Raw genomic sequence first — 17,246 nt, forward strand, 5'->3', positions numbered from 1 at the left:
CTACAGCTACTCTAGCAAGGTGATCCAGCTAAAGCATAGGTTTCAAACTACAGAGTTTCAACTTAACATCTAAAATTTTAAACTGTAGCATTTCTGCGACAAATAAGCTCAGAGAGCTCATCTCAGAAGAAAAATTAAAGAACTATTGCTCTGATGAATGTTTGGATAAACAAGTACGGTGACCGCAACCAAGGTGTTGAGGGCAAAATCAAAGATCATCCCAGGCCAAACGATGCTTCCTTCACCTACTGGGTGAATTCCACTCACTGTCTGTACCACTCAACTGGCAATCTAATTTAGCACAGGCAGCATTCTTGACACCTCATAGATACTGTTAACTTTGTTTCAGAACTAGAAAAGGTCAGGAACTGGATTATAATTCTTTACAAAACCCAGAAGGACTTACACAGAGTTTTGCACACAGCTGATAAATGCTACACATCTGATTAATGTTTAACCAGATGGTAGTGACTCTCAACTCTTCAGAACTTTAATAAGTCTCTGAATGTGTTTTAAGCATAATATAATTAAACCTTTCATCAAGCACTGCAAACAGAAAAAAATAAAATAGATGGTAAAGTAACACAATTGTTCCTCAAACGGATTTTGGCAATTTGAATTCCAAGTTCCTTTCTCCCTTTCAGGTTATAGAATGCTCCCATAACCAGCCTTCACAGCACTGCAAACGTATATTAAAATACTTCAAAGCAAAAATTCTAATAAAATGAAACTCTGATCCCATTCATTATGTCAGATATACAGGTGACTGACTACAGACATGGACACTGCTCACATCGCGTCTTCTAACCATAATCAATATGATAAAAAGATTAGCATGGGGTGGCCCTTTTTTCAACCCTATCACTATTAAATATTCTACTGCAGTTTGTGGGCTAAAATGCAAATTACTCTTTTCACTCATTACTTGAAAAGGCTCAAACACAAAACTAATGTATTTTATTTTATAAGTGCTAGAGTCTTCTTTTGGAACTGCCAATCAAGTGAAGAGGAGCTAGACAATAAAAACTACAGCAGATGAAGTGGTACCTAAAAATTATCTGGGCAAGTGGGATATTTTTACTGCAAATTCTGAAAAGTGAAAATCCTTTGAGAAGTCTGAGCTTTGGGGGCATCAGCAAGCATTCCATCTTCTCAAAAAGCTTGAGCTTTTTGAAGTCAATCTAGCTTGGGCAGAATCATTTTGTGATTAGACATATACTTACCCGATGTGGTATGCTGTACGATATATCAGTAAACACATATTTGGCTGTTTCGGTTCCTTCCAAAATCTTATCTTCAGCTAACACATCATTTATTGGTGTTCGCTCTTCCAGAACTGGTGGCATTTTTAATCTGACTTTAGCTGCCTCAATCGCCTGTCTTGTAGCCTAATGAAATAAAATATATCTTAGGGAAAGCCACAAAGTTACAGACCAAAAGGATCATCTGACAAAAGCAGATACTAATAAAGAAAAGTGCTAAAGACTTCAGACAGAAGCTGTAGGTACAAATAAGTGAGTGAAAAGCCAAACTTGGGCTCTTGGGCCCTGGCCTTTGTCTCTGTGATGAGAGCATCCGTCACAGGCTCAACCACTCTCAAAAACAGAAAAGGGAGGCTCTGAGACAGAGCCAGGCCACAAGAGCCACCCAAAACAGGACAGAGGATTTCACTTACTGGGTGCTTACTATGTTCCAGATATTGCTCAAATACTCTGAGTGCATCTGGCTCCTTTAATGCCACAACTACCCATATGAGCCAAGCGTTACTATTTAGAGGTCATTTTATGAGAAAGAAAATAGAGGCACACAAATGTTAAGTAAATTGCTAACAAGCTGCAGCACTACAATTTGAACCCAGGCAATTTAACTCCAGAGCCCATGCCCTTAACCACTGAGCACAGTGCTCCATGCCATACTGCTAACAGTGGTTCTCTGAGAGATGAAAGGGGCCTTTCACTCTTCATGTGCTATATACTTTGGGGTATTTGAACTCTGCTATGGCTCTCAATGATTTTTGAGTTGAAAGAAAAGCAACAATATTTCACATATTCATACATGAAAGGGTTTTCCACAAAGCACTCAATACCCATGACTGCAGGAGGACACCTGCCTGGAACAGAATACTGTTCAGAAGGATCTCACAATCTCACCAAGCCTCAGCCTTAAAGCAGCTCACAACCAATGTTTCTGCAGGAAGGAGGCTGGAGCAAGGAGAACAGAGGAAGGATGCTAGGCTGGTTTTGGAGCAGAGGTGGTTCCGCCTGATAGCCAGACCTGACCCGTATGTGCAGTCTGTCTGATTCTGGCAATCTTCCCTACTCCTCTCTGCCAGACTGCACAAGTTTCTTTTCTCAGTTCTGTGCCTGGAACTCCCCCTCAAATCTGGAGGGACCCTGAAAATTTTGTTTAATCTTTTAAAGAAAGATATTCTACCAATATTCCTACGTTCACATACCTCTTCCAACTGTGCCTGGGTCATTAGCTTGTAAGTTGGTGGTTTCGTTTCTTGTACTGCTGGCTTAAAAATCTTCAGTAAATCCAAGCCTGTCATCTTGATGAGTATGCTTTGGACTTCCTCATCCATAAAAGTAGGTTTCTTGATCTTTGGGCTACCAGATTCTGTTAAATAAGTTTTAGTAAATAAGATGGCAAAAATGACAAGACAACAAGACATCTAAATGGAAAAAGTCAATGATAAAAATGATTAACACCATGTCTACCTCAGTATGCACAATGCTAATACCTACAAGATTCATTCATTCATTTAAAATTTACTGGGCATTCACGATGATCGAGATACAGTTTCTGCCAAAAAGGCACTCAAAGTCTAGTGAAGGAAGCAACAGGATAAAAGTAGTTAATGCAATATTAATGACAATAATGGTTACTGCCAACCAAAGAATTGTTTCCTATTTGACAGGAGTTACACACATTTTCAGGAAGGCTTACACCAAGCCACAAAGTATGTACTGATATCCCAGTTTTGTATATGAGGATACTGGAGGCTTGCCAAAGACAATTAGCTATTAAATGATATACCCAGGATTTAAACCAAAGTTTATCTGATTCTAGAACCTAGATCAATTTCAATTTACCATTATGTTCCTCAGAGTAAGTGCTACATACAAGGGAGGTACAGGGGGTTGTATGATAACAGAGACTGAAACTAAACTTAGCCTGGGAGCAGAGAAAGGCATGGTAGAGTCAAAGAATGCTTCCCGGGGACCCTGAATAGGGCAGAGAAAAAAAGGGAAGGAAATTCTAGGCTGAGGGGTTCCATAGGAAAGAGAGGCCTGGATCACTGGACACGATACTGAAAAGGCCATGTGATGTTATGGAAGAAAGCTGGACAGGAGCGGAGACGCAGATCTCAGCTCTGCCCGCCCTGGTATGCCTATCCCTTTGCCCAGCCTCCACTGCCATTGGGGTGGGGGAAGCCATTCGTCCCAACCACCTCGTCCTCTGCTGGCCCTATAAATGCTGGTGTCCCACAGGATTCTGAACTACATTTTTCTCTCCCTTCTCACATTCTTGATGGATTATCTCCTAACCTTCTGTAACTATTAACTACCTAGAAACTCTAAAAGCTGAATCTCCAGCCAGATCATCTTCCATCCAACTACCCAACAGACATCTCGCATGTACGTCATACTGCCAAAGCAGAACTCGTAACTTCTCTTCTGTCACAAACCTGCTTTTCCTCCTATCCTTAGCACCATCCAATAGGTCACGTGGGCCAGAAACCTACAGTCATTCTTGACTTCCCCACTACCCTCCACATCTAGCCAACAGCATCAATAATAAAAATGGTAATGTTAACAGCTAACATCTGTTAGATATTTACTATGTGCCAGTACTGACTAATACTTTTACATACTTGGTACATTTAATCCTCATAACAACCCCGTAAATACTATGATTAGTCCCATTTTTACAAGAGGACACTGACACAAATCAATTGCCTGTTACATCTTATAAATCATTCTTTAACTCTCTATTTCCCACTGCCACTACCCTAGTCAAGGCCATCCTATCTCTTGCCTCAGCCTTCTAACCTGTCTCCTTGCCTCCATTCTGACCATTCTCCACAGATCAATCACAGTCATTTATTAAATATGTAATCCAAACAACAGAAAAGAGTAACAAAATAAAGAGGTGGTTCTTTGAAAACATAAACAAAACTGACAAACTTTTAGCTAGACCAAGGGAAAAAGAGGACCCAAACTAACAAAATTATAACTAAAAAAGACATTACAACTGATACTACAGAATTACAAAGGATCATAAAGGACTACTATGAGTAACAATATGCCAGCAAATTGGACAACCTAGAAGAAGTGGAAAAATTCTTAGAAACATACAATCTACCAAGACTAAATCAGGAAGTAATAGAGAATCAAAGCAGACCAATTACTACCAAGAAGACTGAATCCATAATAAAAAATCCTCCAGTGAAAACAGGCTCAGGACCAGATGGTTTCACAGGAGACTTATCAAACATTTAAAGACAAATTAATGCCAATCCTTCTCAAACTCTTCCAAAAAACTGAAGAGCAGGAAGCACTCCCAAACTCATTTTATAAGGCCAGCATTATCCTGATACTGAAATCAATAAAGGATACTAACAGAAATCTACAGGCCAATATCCCTGATGAATACAGATGCAAAAATTCTCAATAAAATACTAGCAAACTGATTCAGCAGAACATTAAAAAGATTGTTCACCATGATCAAAGAAGATTTGGGATGCAAATACGGCTCAACATACTCAAACCAATCATTATGAAACATATTCATAGAAAGAAGGAAAAAGATTTCTTTGATAGATGCAAACAAGCACGTGACAAAATTAATGATTTTAAATTTCTAACAAATCAGGTAAAAAGGAACACACCTCAACACAATAAAGACCATAAATGACAAATACACTGCTAACATACTCAGTCAGGAAAGGTTGAAAGTCTTTTCTCCAAGAACAGAAACAAGACAGGGTTGCCCACTCTCACCACTCCTTATACAACCCAGTACTGGAAGTTCTAGTCTGAGTACTCAGCCAAGAAAAAGAAATAAAAGGCATCAGAATTGAAATGGAGTAAAATTGTCTCTCTCTGCAGACAACATGATGTTATCTATAAAAATCCTAAAGACTCCATCAATAAACTATGAGATCAACAAATTCAGCAAAGTTGCAAGATACAAAATTAATATCCCAAAACCAATACCATTTCTATACACTAACAACAAATTACCTGAAAAAGTAATAAAGTATCAAAAACATTATAATATTTAGTACTAAATTTAACCAAGGAGGTGAAAGATTGCGTTGCTGAAAACCACAAAACGTTGATGAAAGAAATCAAACGTATAATAAGTGGGCAGGTACTCTGTGTTCATGGATTAGAGAATTAATATCATTAAAATGTCCATACTACCCAAAGCTATCTACAGATTCAATGCAACCCCTACTGAGTTCAACAGCATTTTTTACAGAAGTGCAAAAAAACAATTGACAAATCTGTATGGAATCGAAATCACAAGAGACCATGTGATTGCCAAACCAATCCTAAGAAGAACAAAGCAGGAGGCATCACACTTCCAGACTTCAAGCCAATAACATGAAATCAAAACAGTATGGTCCTGGCATAAAAAAAGACACACAGACCAAGAGAATAGAGTGCAGAAATAAACTCATGTATATACAGCCAACTAATAATTGCAACTGTGTCCCCAGTAGACTTTGTGCTCTCCCAAGGCAACAGCCCTGTCTTGTACTGGTCTCTGGCACCCAAGGTCTCTTACAGTGCCTGACACACAATAGCACTCAGCACCACCTCACCCATTCCCCCCAGCTTCTGTTAACATTTTTACTCCAATGTTTCTCACCTTATATGTAACTGCATATCTGACACCTCCACTTGAATTTCAAAGGCATTTCAAATTTCAAATGTAATGCATCCAAAACAGATATTTAATTCCACTCCCTCTCCCATCTCATTTCTCCTGCCTCCACAATGGGTTCCCAAACTACCTGGGTTCAGTCTCATTTCTGGACTTTTGCTTATGCTGTTTCCTGCACTTGAAATGTTTCTTGGTTTTCTCAACACGATTAACCAAGTTTCAACTGTGGTCACATTTTCTAGGAAACCTCCCCTGCCCTTCCAGCCTAGTTTAAGCGCCACTCTTCTCTCCATTGGAGAAGGAAATGGCAACCCACTCCAGTATCCTTGCCTGGATAATTCCATGGACATAGGAGCCTGGCAGGCTACAGTCCATTCGGGCGGATATAGTCGGACACGACTGAGCGACTATTATTCACTCACTCCTCTCCATCCCCAGTCACAGTCCAGGTCACACTGCACTGCCTCTTCCCACTGGACCACGACTTCCCTCAAGCAAAAACCGATGTCAGTCTTAGTCCCCCTTAACCCCTAAACTTAGCTTGGTGCTCTACGAAGAGCGGAGCTCAAGCAGTGCTGCTTAGGCAAGGGAACGAATCAACAAACGCGGGTGACGTCCGACAGGATACAGCCGCCTGGGTCTAAGGGCGCGCCACGGGAAGAACTGGGGCCCCCGCGTGGGTCTCGTCATCTGAAAGGCTCTAGATCTCCCAGAAGAACGCTCCAGGGGACGCCTAGCAGGTCACTCACCGGCCTCGGAACAGAGCCCACGGCATGGCGTTCCCGCCCCGCAGACCCCGGACAGAGGCTGGAACAGGTCGCCGGGCCGGGGCCAAGCGCGGGCCCGGAAATAGACTCGCCGGGCACCCCGAGAACCTGTATGGAGATTCCACAGCGATAAAGACACTCTGAGGGTCGCCATGATTATCCGGGCCACTAACGCCGGAAACGGCTGAGAAAGAGTCTGGGTCTCGCGCGGTTCGCGCGGCACCCTGGGAAATGTAGTCTGGATGAAGGAGGAGGAGGAGGAAGCGACGCAATTCCTATTTATAAAACAATAAACTTGTTTATAAAACAATAGATTGTTTCTTGTAAACAGCTCGTTCACACGTAAAAGGTGTTTATATGATCTTTTTTCTGGACCTTTCCTTCGTTTCCATGGCTCTAAATAACAAATTCCCACTTCCTGCCCAAACCTTTTCTCCCAGCCCCAGGTTTAAATCCAACTGCCTCAGCATCCTACTTTTCCATTCAGAAGTCTCACGCCCCCAACCCCGCCCCCACCCCGCCCCACTGCTGCTACTGCTACTGCTAAGTCGCTTCAGTCGTGTCCGACTCTGTGCGAACCCATAGACGGCAGCCCACCAGACTTCCCCGCCGCTGGGATTCTCCAGGCAAGAACACTGGAGTGGGTTGCCAAATAACACCTGATTCCAGACCCCGATTGCCATGGCACCTATCATTCCCCTTCAACTCACACACCTTTTTCTGTCTCAGAATCTTAAGTCTCTTTTGCAGCTCTTTTCTCAATTTGTGCTCAATTATTTTGCTCATTTATCTGCTTGCTTATTTTTCTCATGCCATGAAATCAATGACATTATATATTGTGTTATAAGATCACCCAGCCTGGTACATATGCACACAGGAAACATTTGTTGAATAAATGACTAAATGAACGATTAGAGGATCCTGTTACGTTCTTCCCAGTTGTCCAGGATGTGCAGGTTTTATCCTCCCCTAGCCTGGTGCCCGTGCTAACTTATTCCCAACATCTGACTAAAAAGAGGCATTAAGTAAACGACTATTTGAATTTGCTAGACAAATAAACTCATCTTCTAACCTGACCTCATCATTGCCCAGTTAAGAGCTCTGTTTATGAACTCATACCCTATTTGGGCAGGGAAAGAGAGAGCCCTAGGCTTGGTGCTGCATTCAGGCATGACTGCTGCCCAATATGTCCCAACACTTCCTCTCACACCTACAAGATAAAAGGTGTCAGGGAGTGCTAGTGGGACGCACACAAGTGTCTCCCAGCCGTGTCCTTTCTCTGAGAATATACCACCTACTTTCCCAGAGGATAGGCTTCTGTGGTTGTGTTTGTCTTATTAACATCCTCCTAGATAAAACTGATTGGACAATGAGTGGACACCTAATGCAGGAGAAATGACTCGTTGGATGTTGCATTCGTTCCCTATAGCTTCTGTAGCAAATTATGACGAATTTGGTTACTTATAACAACAGAAATCCTCTCACAGTTCTGGATACCAGTCATCTAAAATCAGTATCACTCAGCTAGGTCAAAGTATTAGCAGAGCTGTGCCCCTTTCAGAGGCTCCAAGGGAAAACCTGTCTCCCAAATTCTTGTGACTGCAAACACTCCTTGGTTTATGGCTGCATCACTATAATCTCTGCTTCACTGCACCTTCTGTTCTGTGTCCAACTGAATTTTACCTCACTCTGTAAGGTTATACATATGATTGCATTTAGGGCCCACCCAGATAATCCAGGATAATCTCTCCATCTTCAAATGCTTAATCATTTTTGCAAAGATCCTGTTTCCATATAACATTCATAGGTTACAGGAACTGGGAAATAAATATCCTTTCAGGAGGAAGAACATTTTCAGCTGACCCCAGCTGTGCAGGCACCAAGCAGATTTTATCTCAATATTTCAAACTCAGAAACATAGTTGATGGCAGAAGCTTAAAATGGGTAACTGTTCAGAAAGGTTTGGAGCAGACTTTTCCAGCAATATGCTCACTAATCAACAAGCAGAGAGAATGCCAGTCTACAGAGAAAGGCAGGAAAAGGGATCAGGAACATAAATGGCAAACTAGGGTGCTTGAGAAAGAGAGGAAGGGAGGGGTGTGCTATCTTGCCCAGAGATGCTCCCACCTTCCTGTATTAACCTCCTTTTCTTGGGCTACACTAAATTACTGATGGATTACCAAGATTCTTAATTTCAGCTGTAACCTTGGGCAGATGCCCACATCTTTCAGAGCCTCAGTCTCTCACCTGGAAACTGGGTATGATGATAGTACTTTTCTTACAGACTCTGAGGACAAAGTACATTCAGGATCTAATGCCTAGTGTTTCCAAAGGGGACGCAAGAAGCAAGAAGGTCATGTGGCAGCAAGTTGGTGGCTTTCTGAAGATCTTCACAGGGAAAGCTTTACAGCATTATATGGTTATCAGTTAAGATTCTCTGGTTACAAGTGACAGAAATCTTTCTTACAAAACAGAGACAGAAGTGATGGGAAGGATGCTTAATATCTCACAGAGTTAAAGAGAAAGCCGAACAGCCAAGCCTCAAGAAAGACTTGAAGGATGGAGGCTCCAACGTCCCCAAAGGCAAGAACTTAAGAGAAACTGCTTCAGGATGTCAGAATGACTTGATTCCAACTCAGTTGGCCCTCTGAATTACAAATCCACAGGTTCAACCAACTGTATGTCGAAAATATTAAAAAAAACAACGTTTTTAAAAGTTCCATAAAGCAAAGCTTGAATCTGCCATATGTCAGCAAATATTTACATATCATTTACATTGTATTTACAACTATTTATATAGCTTTGGACAGCAAGGAGATCCAACCAGTCAATTCTACAGGAAATCAACCCTGCATATTCATTGGAAGGACTGATGCTGAAGCTGAAACCCCAATACTTTGGCCACCTGATGCGAAGAGTCAACTCATTGGAAAAGACCCTGATGCTGGGAAAGATTGAGGGCAGAAGGAGAAGGGGGTGACAGAAGATGAGACGGTTGGATGGCACTACCAATTCAGTGGACATGAATTTGAGCAAACTCTGGAAGATAGTGAAGGACAGGGAAGCCTGGTGTGCTGCAGTCCATGGGGTCACAAAGAGTTGGACACAACTTAGCACAATACACAACAACAACAATATAGGATTTACATTGTATTGGGTATTGTAAGTAATATAGAGATGATTTAAACTGTGAGAGTGTGTGTATATTATAAGCAAACAGTATGCCATTTTATGTAAGAGACTAGAGCATCCTTGTATTTTGGTGTCTGAGAGAGTCCCAGAACCAGCCCTCTGTGGATCTTGAGGGATGACTCTACATGCTTCCCACCAAATTTAAGTTCCTGGTGAGAGAAGTGGATTGCCCTGATGGGGCTCTGTTTACCTGGAAACGGGAAGTTGATCCTCTGACAGTTCCAAGACAACGTGGCTGCATCTAGCAGTAGGATTCATCAGGTAAAATATGGGAGAGGGATCACCAGCTCTGTGGAGCAAGAATGAGTCCTATTATTTGTCAAGCAAAAGTGTAGTGATGTTTCAATTATTCAATTGTGATTTTACAAGGTCTGAACTTTTCATTATTTCTCTAAAGGGACTAGGATTTTGCCCTGGTCTTTTAGAATTCTTCAAGATAAGGGTGTGAAGATAGATGTCAGAGAGATGGATGACAGAGACTGAGGGAGAAGGGTAACAGTTTGGACAATCCAAGAACCCTTTCAATCTTCAGCAACACCCTTGCAACTTACACATAATCTTCAAAACCCTATCTTTGAAGCTGTCCCTAAGGGCCACATGTGCCCCCATTTTTATCCTCACCCAGAATGTTTTCCCCTGCTCCTGTTCAAGGTCCAAATCTCCAAAAGTTTCCCCCACACACAAATTCCAAGGCCAAAGCCCCTCTGTGCACTGAGAAGGAACCATTAGCAAGGAAAAGAGTAAAGTGAGAAGAGGTACATGATGATGGGAGGTTCCCAAAGAAGCTGCAGCAAATAAGGTCTAAGTGGGGACAATGGCCATTGATGGGATGGGGCCTTTGTACCAGGAGGCAGGGAGGTAAAGATGGTGGAGTGTGGATAGGTTTTGAGTGGAGAATCAGAGGGCCTTCCTGATTCTCAGCCTCTCTTCTCTGAGCAGTGGAAAGCAAAGTCATTGGCTGAGAAAAGGCAGGGTTGTATTGGGAGCTGCAGGAGTGAAAAGTCTGAGGAGCTGGTGGGGGCTGTGCACAAGGCTCTGATGCTAGAACTTGAATCCACCCAGTCCACCAAGTAGTGGGAGGGTCTGAAGCAGTGCTAGAAAGGAATCAAGATCTGGAAGCCAGGAAACTATTTCTGCTAGTTCCGGAGGAAAACGGAAAATACTTGAAGATGTGCCTGGAAGCCTGTGCAAGGCTGTACCTGAGCAGAAGAACCATAAGCAATGGTAAGGATGTTATCAGACCTGACAAAGCACCTTCCCACTCACTCAGAGCACTCACTCAGACCACCTTCCCACTCACTCAGAGCACAGATTTCTCATTAGTCCTGTGTGTCCTCATAGCAGACTGATGAAGTAGACAAGGCAGATACTGATATTCCCATCTTCTATACATAAGCTGAGATTCTGCAGAGTTAAGGGTCTTGCCTAGGGCCACCCGATTTAGAGACAAGGCTATAAACTTTGTGGTCCCTGGCAGCCGTTACAATAGAAAAGCTCTGCTTCACGTGTGTTTAGTAGGGTGAGGAAAAAACACTGATAGTTGCAGAAATAATAAAGACTGAACATGGCCCAAAAGAGAGCAGGCGGGGAGACTGTCCTCCCCCACAAGATGATGGGGTGGATGAGTCAGTTCTTCCAACCCTGGAATTATCTGTTGATCCTCAATTTTCCACATGACACTCTGTCTCTTTTCTTCCGACAGCACCTACTGAACTACAATTATACCCCAAACTGAACACTCAAAACAGAAAATGATTTCCCAAAGCCAAGGCTACATCTGTCTGTGATGACAGGCAGACTCTCTGTCCTATGGCACAAGGACATGGATATCAAAGGCACTTAGGCCAGCTCCTTCCTGCCATTCTGGAGCCCCATCATGATGCAGGCCCAGAGGATCACCGCCTGTCACAGCCACAGTGGATATGATCTATGATAGCAGACACTTGGCTCTCCTACTCGCGAGAGCTGGCTGCTGTCAGGTTTGGTATGTGGAACATTTTGTCTGAGGGATATGCTGGCCTGGGTTGAAAGTAATTCCCATCAGCTCAGAACCGGGTGGTCTGTCACAAGGTTATTTTTGAGTTCGATCTGGACTCAGGAAGTCTTTCGGACTGAGAGCTGATATTTTCAAAGGTTAATAAGCCCATCAGAGATTTCTTTCATGGGAAAATGTGATGCATCTGATTGTCCTGACTTGCATGCAGTTCCCAGATCAGGACCTGAGCATTATTTCACTTCAGACTCAGGACTGCAGTGTCCTCAAGATGCTTGGGGCCCAAAATGGGAGAAGCATTGGCTGCTACTAATGGAAAGCCAGATAGGGCAGAATGTATGGTCTTAGGACGGCCTTAGTGTGTGCCTGTGTGTATGTGCACATGCAGTGTGTGTGTGTGTTTGGCTATATGTGTCACACAAATGTTTATGTGCATGTTTGTCTGTCTTCAGGGGGCATGTGTTTGTGCATATGTGTATGTCAGGGTGGCCAATTGGTGTGAAAGTGCGTGTTCAAATATGTGTATACATGCATGTATGTATATGTTATTTTGAACGTGCGTGCATTTGGGTGGTCTTGTGTATGCACTGATGCACATTCGGTTCAGTTCAGTTCAGTTGCTCAGCCCTGTCCAACTTTTTCCAACCCCATTGACTGTAGCACACCAGGCTTCCCTGTCCATCACCAACTCCTGGAGCTTACTCAAACTCATGTCCCTCGAGTCGGTGATGCCATCCAACCACGTCATCGTCCGTCATCCCCTTCTCCTGCCTTCAATCTTTCCCAGCACCAGGGTCTTTTCCAATGAATCAGTTCTTCACATCAGGTGGACAAAGTATTGGAGTTTCAACTTCAGCATCAGTCCTTCCAATGAATATTTACAACTGATTTCCTTTAGGATTGACTGGTTGGATCTCCTTGCAGTCCAAGAGACTCTCAAGAGTCTTCTCCAACACCACAGTTCAAAAGCATCATTTTTTTGGCGCTCAGCTTTCTTTATAGTACAACTCTCACATCCATACATGACTACTGGAAAAACCATAGCTTTGACTAGACAGACCTTTGTTGGCAAAGTAATGCCTCTGCTTTTTAATACGCTATCTAGGTTGGTCATAGCTTTTCTTCCAAGGAGCAAGTGTCTTTTACTTTCATGGCTGCAGTCATCATGTGCAGTGATTTTGGAGGTCCCCCCCCCAGTAAAGTCTGTCACTGTTTCCATTGTTTTCCCATCTATTTGCCATGAAGTGATGGGGCTGGATGCCATGATCTTAGTTTTCTGAATGTTGTGTTTTAAGCCAACTTTTTCACTCTCCTCTTTCTCTTTCATCAAGAGGCTCTATAGTTCCTCTTCACTTTTTGCCATAAGGGTGGTGTCCTCTGTGTATCTGAAGTTATTGATATTTCTCCTGGAAATTTTGATTCCAGCTTGTACTTCATCCAGCCCAGCATTTCACATGATGTACTCTGCATATAAGTCAAATAAGCAGGGTGACAATATACAGCCGTGACGTATTCCTTTCCCAGTTTGGAACCAGTCTGTTGTTCCATGTCTGGTTGTAACTGTTGCTTTTTGACCTGCATACAGATTTCTCAGGCGTCAGGTCAGTTGGTCTGGTATTCCCATCTCTTTAAGAATTTTCCATAGTTTGTTGTGATCCACATAGTGAAAGGCTTTGGAATAGTTAATAAAGCAAAAGTAGATGTTTTTTTCCTGGAACTCTCTTGCTTTTTTGATGATCCAATGGATGTTGGCAATTTGATCTCTGGTTCCTCTGGCTTTTCTAAACCCAGCTTGAACATCTGAAAGTTCACGTACTGTTGAAGCCTGGCGTGGAGAATTTTGAGCATTGCCTTGCTAGCATGTGAGATGACTGCAAGGTGTGGTAGTTTGAACATTCTTTGGCATTGCCTTTCTTTGGGATTGGAATGAAAACTGACCTTTTCCAGTCCTGCGGCCACTGCTGAGTTTTCCAAATTTGCTAGCATATTGAGTGCAGCACTTTCACAGCATCATCTTTTAGGATTTTAAACAGCTCAACTGGAATTCATACATGGGTTCAAACACCTATGCTGGCCTGGAAATGGGGCAGTTTAACGATTAGAGATTTGGAATCAGACAGATATGGGTTCAAATTCTAACCCTACAATTTACTAGCTATATGAGCCCTTGCTATTCACCACCTTGGCTTCCTCCTCTCCAAGCTGGGAGGAGAACAGCTTCTTCATAGGCCCAGGGAGAGGGTTAACAGCCATGGAACAATACAGCCCTGGCACATAGTCAGTGCCCAGCAAGTGGTAGATAATATTACTGCTATGACTATCATCTCCTCCACCATCATCATCATTCTTGCCTCTTGCCATTTTGTTCCCTGGCTGTGTGGCATGTGTTTTGTCTCTTTAAAACCCACCCAGGGCTGCAAACATTTCAGATGTAAATGAACTGACTTGAACTAGAAGTCCAGAGAAATGAGTGACCACACCAATTCCCCTCATCCACCGTGACTTTGGCTACGTCAGTAAATCACAATTTCCACTCAGCCAAGTGGCACAAGTAACAATCCCCATTCAATGAGTTTTTTTTTCTGTGCTGGTACATGTTGCAGAGATGAAGGTAATTAAATGATTGTCAACGGCTTTCTGCACACCCAGGCCTGGCATAGGGTTCCATGGAACATATGAGAAAAGAATACACATATCCTTGACCTTAACAATTTCCAGTGGACTTGCCCTGTTGTTTTGTTTTGTTTTTAGGAATGTTTGTGCATGAAAATTTACTTGATATGATTCATAAATGAAGAACACACTAGAGCAGCTCTGTACTCAAAGATAATTGGAAGAAAATACATAATATATAAGCCAAAATATTCACTCAGTCATTCTAATTGGTGTTCATAAATCTAAAATTTTAAATGTTTTGTAAATACGAAGAAAAGATAGCAATTCACTATTCAATAAAATTAAAAGTCAAAGTTTTCAAAATATTACCTTTGACAATGCAAATACTGTTTAAATTATTATTAAAATTTTTAATATAGAGAATTCCCTGGCAGTGCAGTGGTTAGGACTTGGTGCTTTCATTGCCATGGACCTGGGTTCAATCCCTGGTCAGGGAACTAACATTCCACAAGCCACATGGTGTGGCCAAAAAAATAATAATAAATTAAAAAATTAATGTAGCTATTTTTCACTATTCCCCTTATTCTTATCTCTGTAATTTCTTTGTTTTGTTTTTATTTTTTATTTTTAACTTTACAATATTGTATTGGTTTTATAAATTTGTTTATATTTATAAATTTATAAAAATTTTTATATGTTGTTTTCTTTATAATTCAAATCAAAATAACTTAAAATTTTTCTTTTTAAAACTTCTTCTTTAATCATGGGTTATTTACTAGTATGTTACTTGGCTGCTCTATATTTGGTATTTTTCCAGATATTTGCCTGTTATTAATTTCTAATTTAATTCTATTATGGTCATAGAATATATTTTGTATGACTTGAAACTTTTTAAATTTATTGAGACTTGTATTTTGTCCCAGAATACAGTCCATCTTAGTAAATATGCAGTGTACATTTGATTATCTTTTTGTTTTTAACTTCTAGTTCAATTCCATGGTGACCTGAGAGTAGGCATTGTATGATTTCTATTCTTTTAAGTGTGTTAAAGTGTGTTCTATGGCCCAGAATGTGATCTATCTTGGTGAATGTTCCATGTGAGCTTGAGAAGAATGTGTATCCTACTATTGTTGGAGGAAGTAGTCAACAGATGTCAACTATAGCCAGTTGATGGATGGTGCTTTTGAGTACAACTATGTCCTTACTGGATCTGTCCATTTTGTTAAAGGGGTACTGAATTCTCCAACTATAACAGTGGATTCATCCTATTTTTTTCTTGCAGTTCTATGTTTTGTTTCACACGTTTTGACACACACACACTAAGGATTATCATGACTTCTTGGAGAACTGGCCCCTTTATCATATGCCATACCCTTTTTTATCCCTGATAACTTTTCTTGCTCTAAATTCTGCTCTGTCTGAAATATAACTATTCTCACTGTCTTTTGATTAGTGTTAACAAGGTGTGGGGTTCCCAGGTGGCACTAGTTGTAAAGAACCTGCCTGCCAATGCAGGTGACATAAGAGACATGAGTTCATTCCCTGGATCGGGAAGATCCCCTGGAGGAGGGTACAGCCATCCACTCAAGCATCCTCGCCTGGAGAATCCCATGGACAGAGGAACCTTGTGGGCTACAGTCCATAGAGTCACAAAGAGTCGGACATGACTGAAGCAATGCAGCAGCAGCAGCAGCAAAGTGTATCTTTCTCCATACTTTTAATCTATGTGTGTCTTTATATACAATATAAAGAGGGGTTTCTTATAGGCCACATATAGTTGTGTCTTGCTTTTTAATCTACTCTGACCATCTCTGTCTTCATTTAGTATATTTAAACCATTGCCATTTAAAGCATTTATTGATAATGCTGGATTAATACTAACCACATTTTTTACTATTTTCTATTTGTTGCCCTTGTTCTTTGTTCCTATTTTTGCCTTCCAGTCTTTTTCTGCCTTTAGTGGTTTTAATTGAACATTATGTGTTTCCATTTTCTTTCTAAGGGTACAAGTTATATTTCTTTTCATAGTGGCTGCCTTAGAGTTTGCAATATATAGTTACAACTAATCTAAATCCACTTTAAAATAACACCACACAACTTCATGGGTAGTGTGAGTACATTATAGTAACAAAGGTATTTCTTCCCATCCTTTGTATCACAGCCATCATTCACTTCACTTATACATTAAGTATATATAAATAACTCCATAATCATATATAATCTACTATATTGTTGCTTTATTTTGAACAAACTGTTATCTGTTAGATCAATTAAGAATAAGAAAAAGGAAAGATTTTCTTTTACCTTCACTTACTCTTTCTCCAGTGCTCTTCCTTTCTTTATGTAGATCTATCAAGATTGCCAGGAGAAATACCAATAACCTCAGATATGCAGATGACACCACCCTTATGGCAGAAAGTGAAGAGGAACTAAAAAGCCTCTTGATGAAAGTGAAAGAGGAGAGTGAAAAAGTTGGCTTAAAGCTCAACATTCAGAAAACGAAGATCATGGCATCTGGTCCCATCACTTCATGGGAAATAGATGGGGAAACAGTGGAAACAGTGTCAGACTTTATTTTTTGGGGGACTCCAAAATCACTGCAGATGGTGACTGCAGCCATGAAATTAAAAGACGCTTACTCCTTGGAAGAAAAGTTATGACCAACCTAGACAGCATATTGAAAAGCAGAGACATTATTTTGCCAACAAAGGTCTGTCTAGCCAAGGCTATGGTTTTTCCAGTGGTCATGTATGGATGTGAGAGTTGGACTGTGAAGAAAG

General features: G+C 41.3%; 1 protein-coding gene across 1 annotated transcript in view; it reads right to left on the bottom strand.

Annotated features, from left to right (window-relative positions):
- The window catches only part of MRPS22 (mitochondrial ribosomal protein S22), a 13,336-nt gene extending 6,498 nt beyond the window's left edge, over positions 1-6,838 (bottom strand). Inside the window, exons 1-3 of the mRNA XM_010858208.1 lie at positions 6,648-6,838; positions 2,456-2,619; positions 1,224-1,388 (exon numbers count right to left, since the gene is read on the bottom strand). Of these exons, the coding sequence (XP_010856510.1) occupies positions 1,224-1,388; positions 2,456-2,619; positions 6,648-6,819 (501 nt within the window). The 5' untranslated portion in view covers positions 6,820-6,838. The remainder of the gene's footprint in view (positions 1-1,223; positions 1,389-2,455; positions 2,620-6,647) is intronic.
- Between the last annotated feature and the right edge of the window lie 10,408 nt (positions 6,839-17,246).

The sequence above is a fragment of the Bison bison genome, unplaced genomic scaffold (genome assembly GCF_000754665.1).
Source record: "Bison bison bison isolate TAMUID 2011002044 unplaced genomic scaffold, Bison_UMD1.0 scf7180017864384, whole genome shotgun sequence".
Classification (NCBI taxonomy): Eukaryota; Metazoa; Chordata; class Mammalia; order Artiodactyla; family Bovidae; genus Bison; species Bison bison.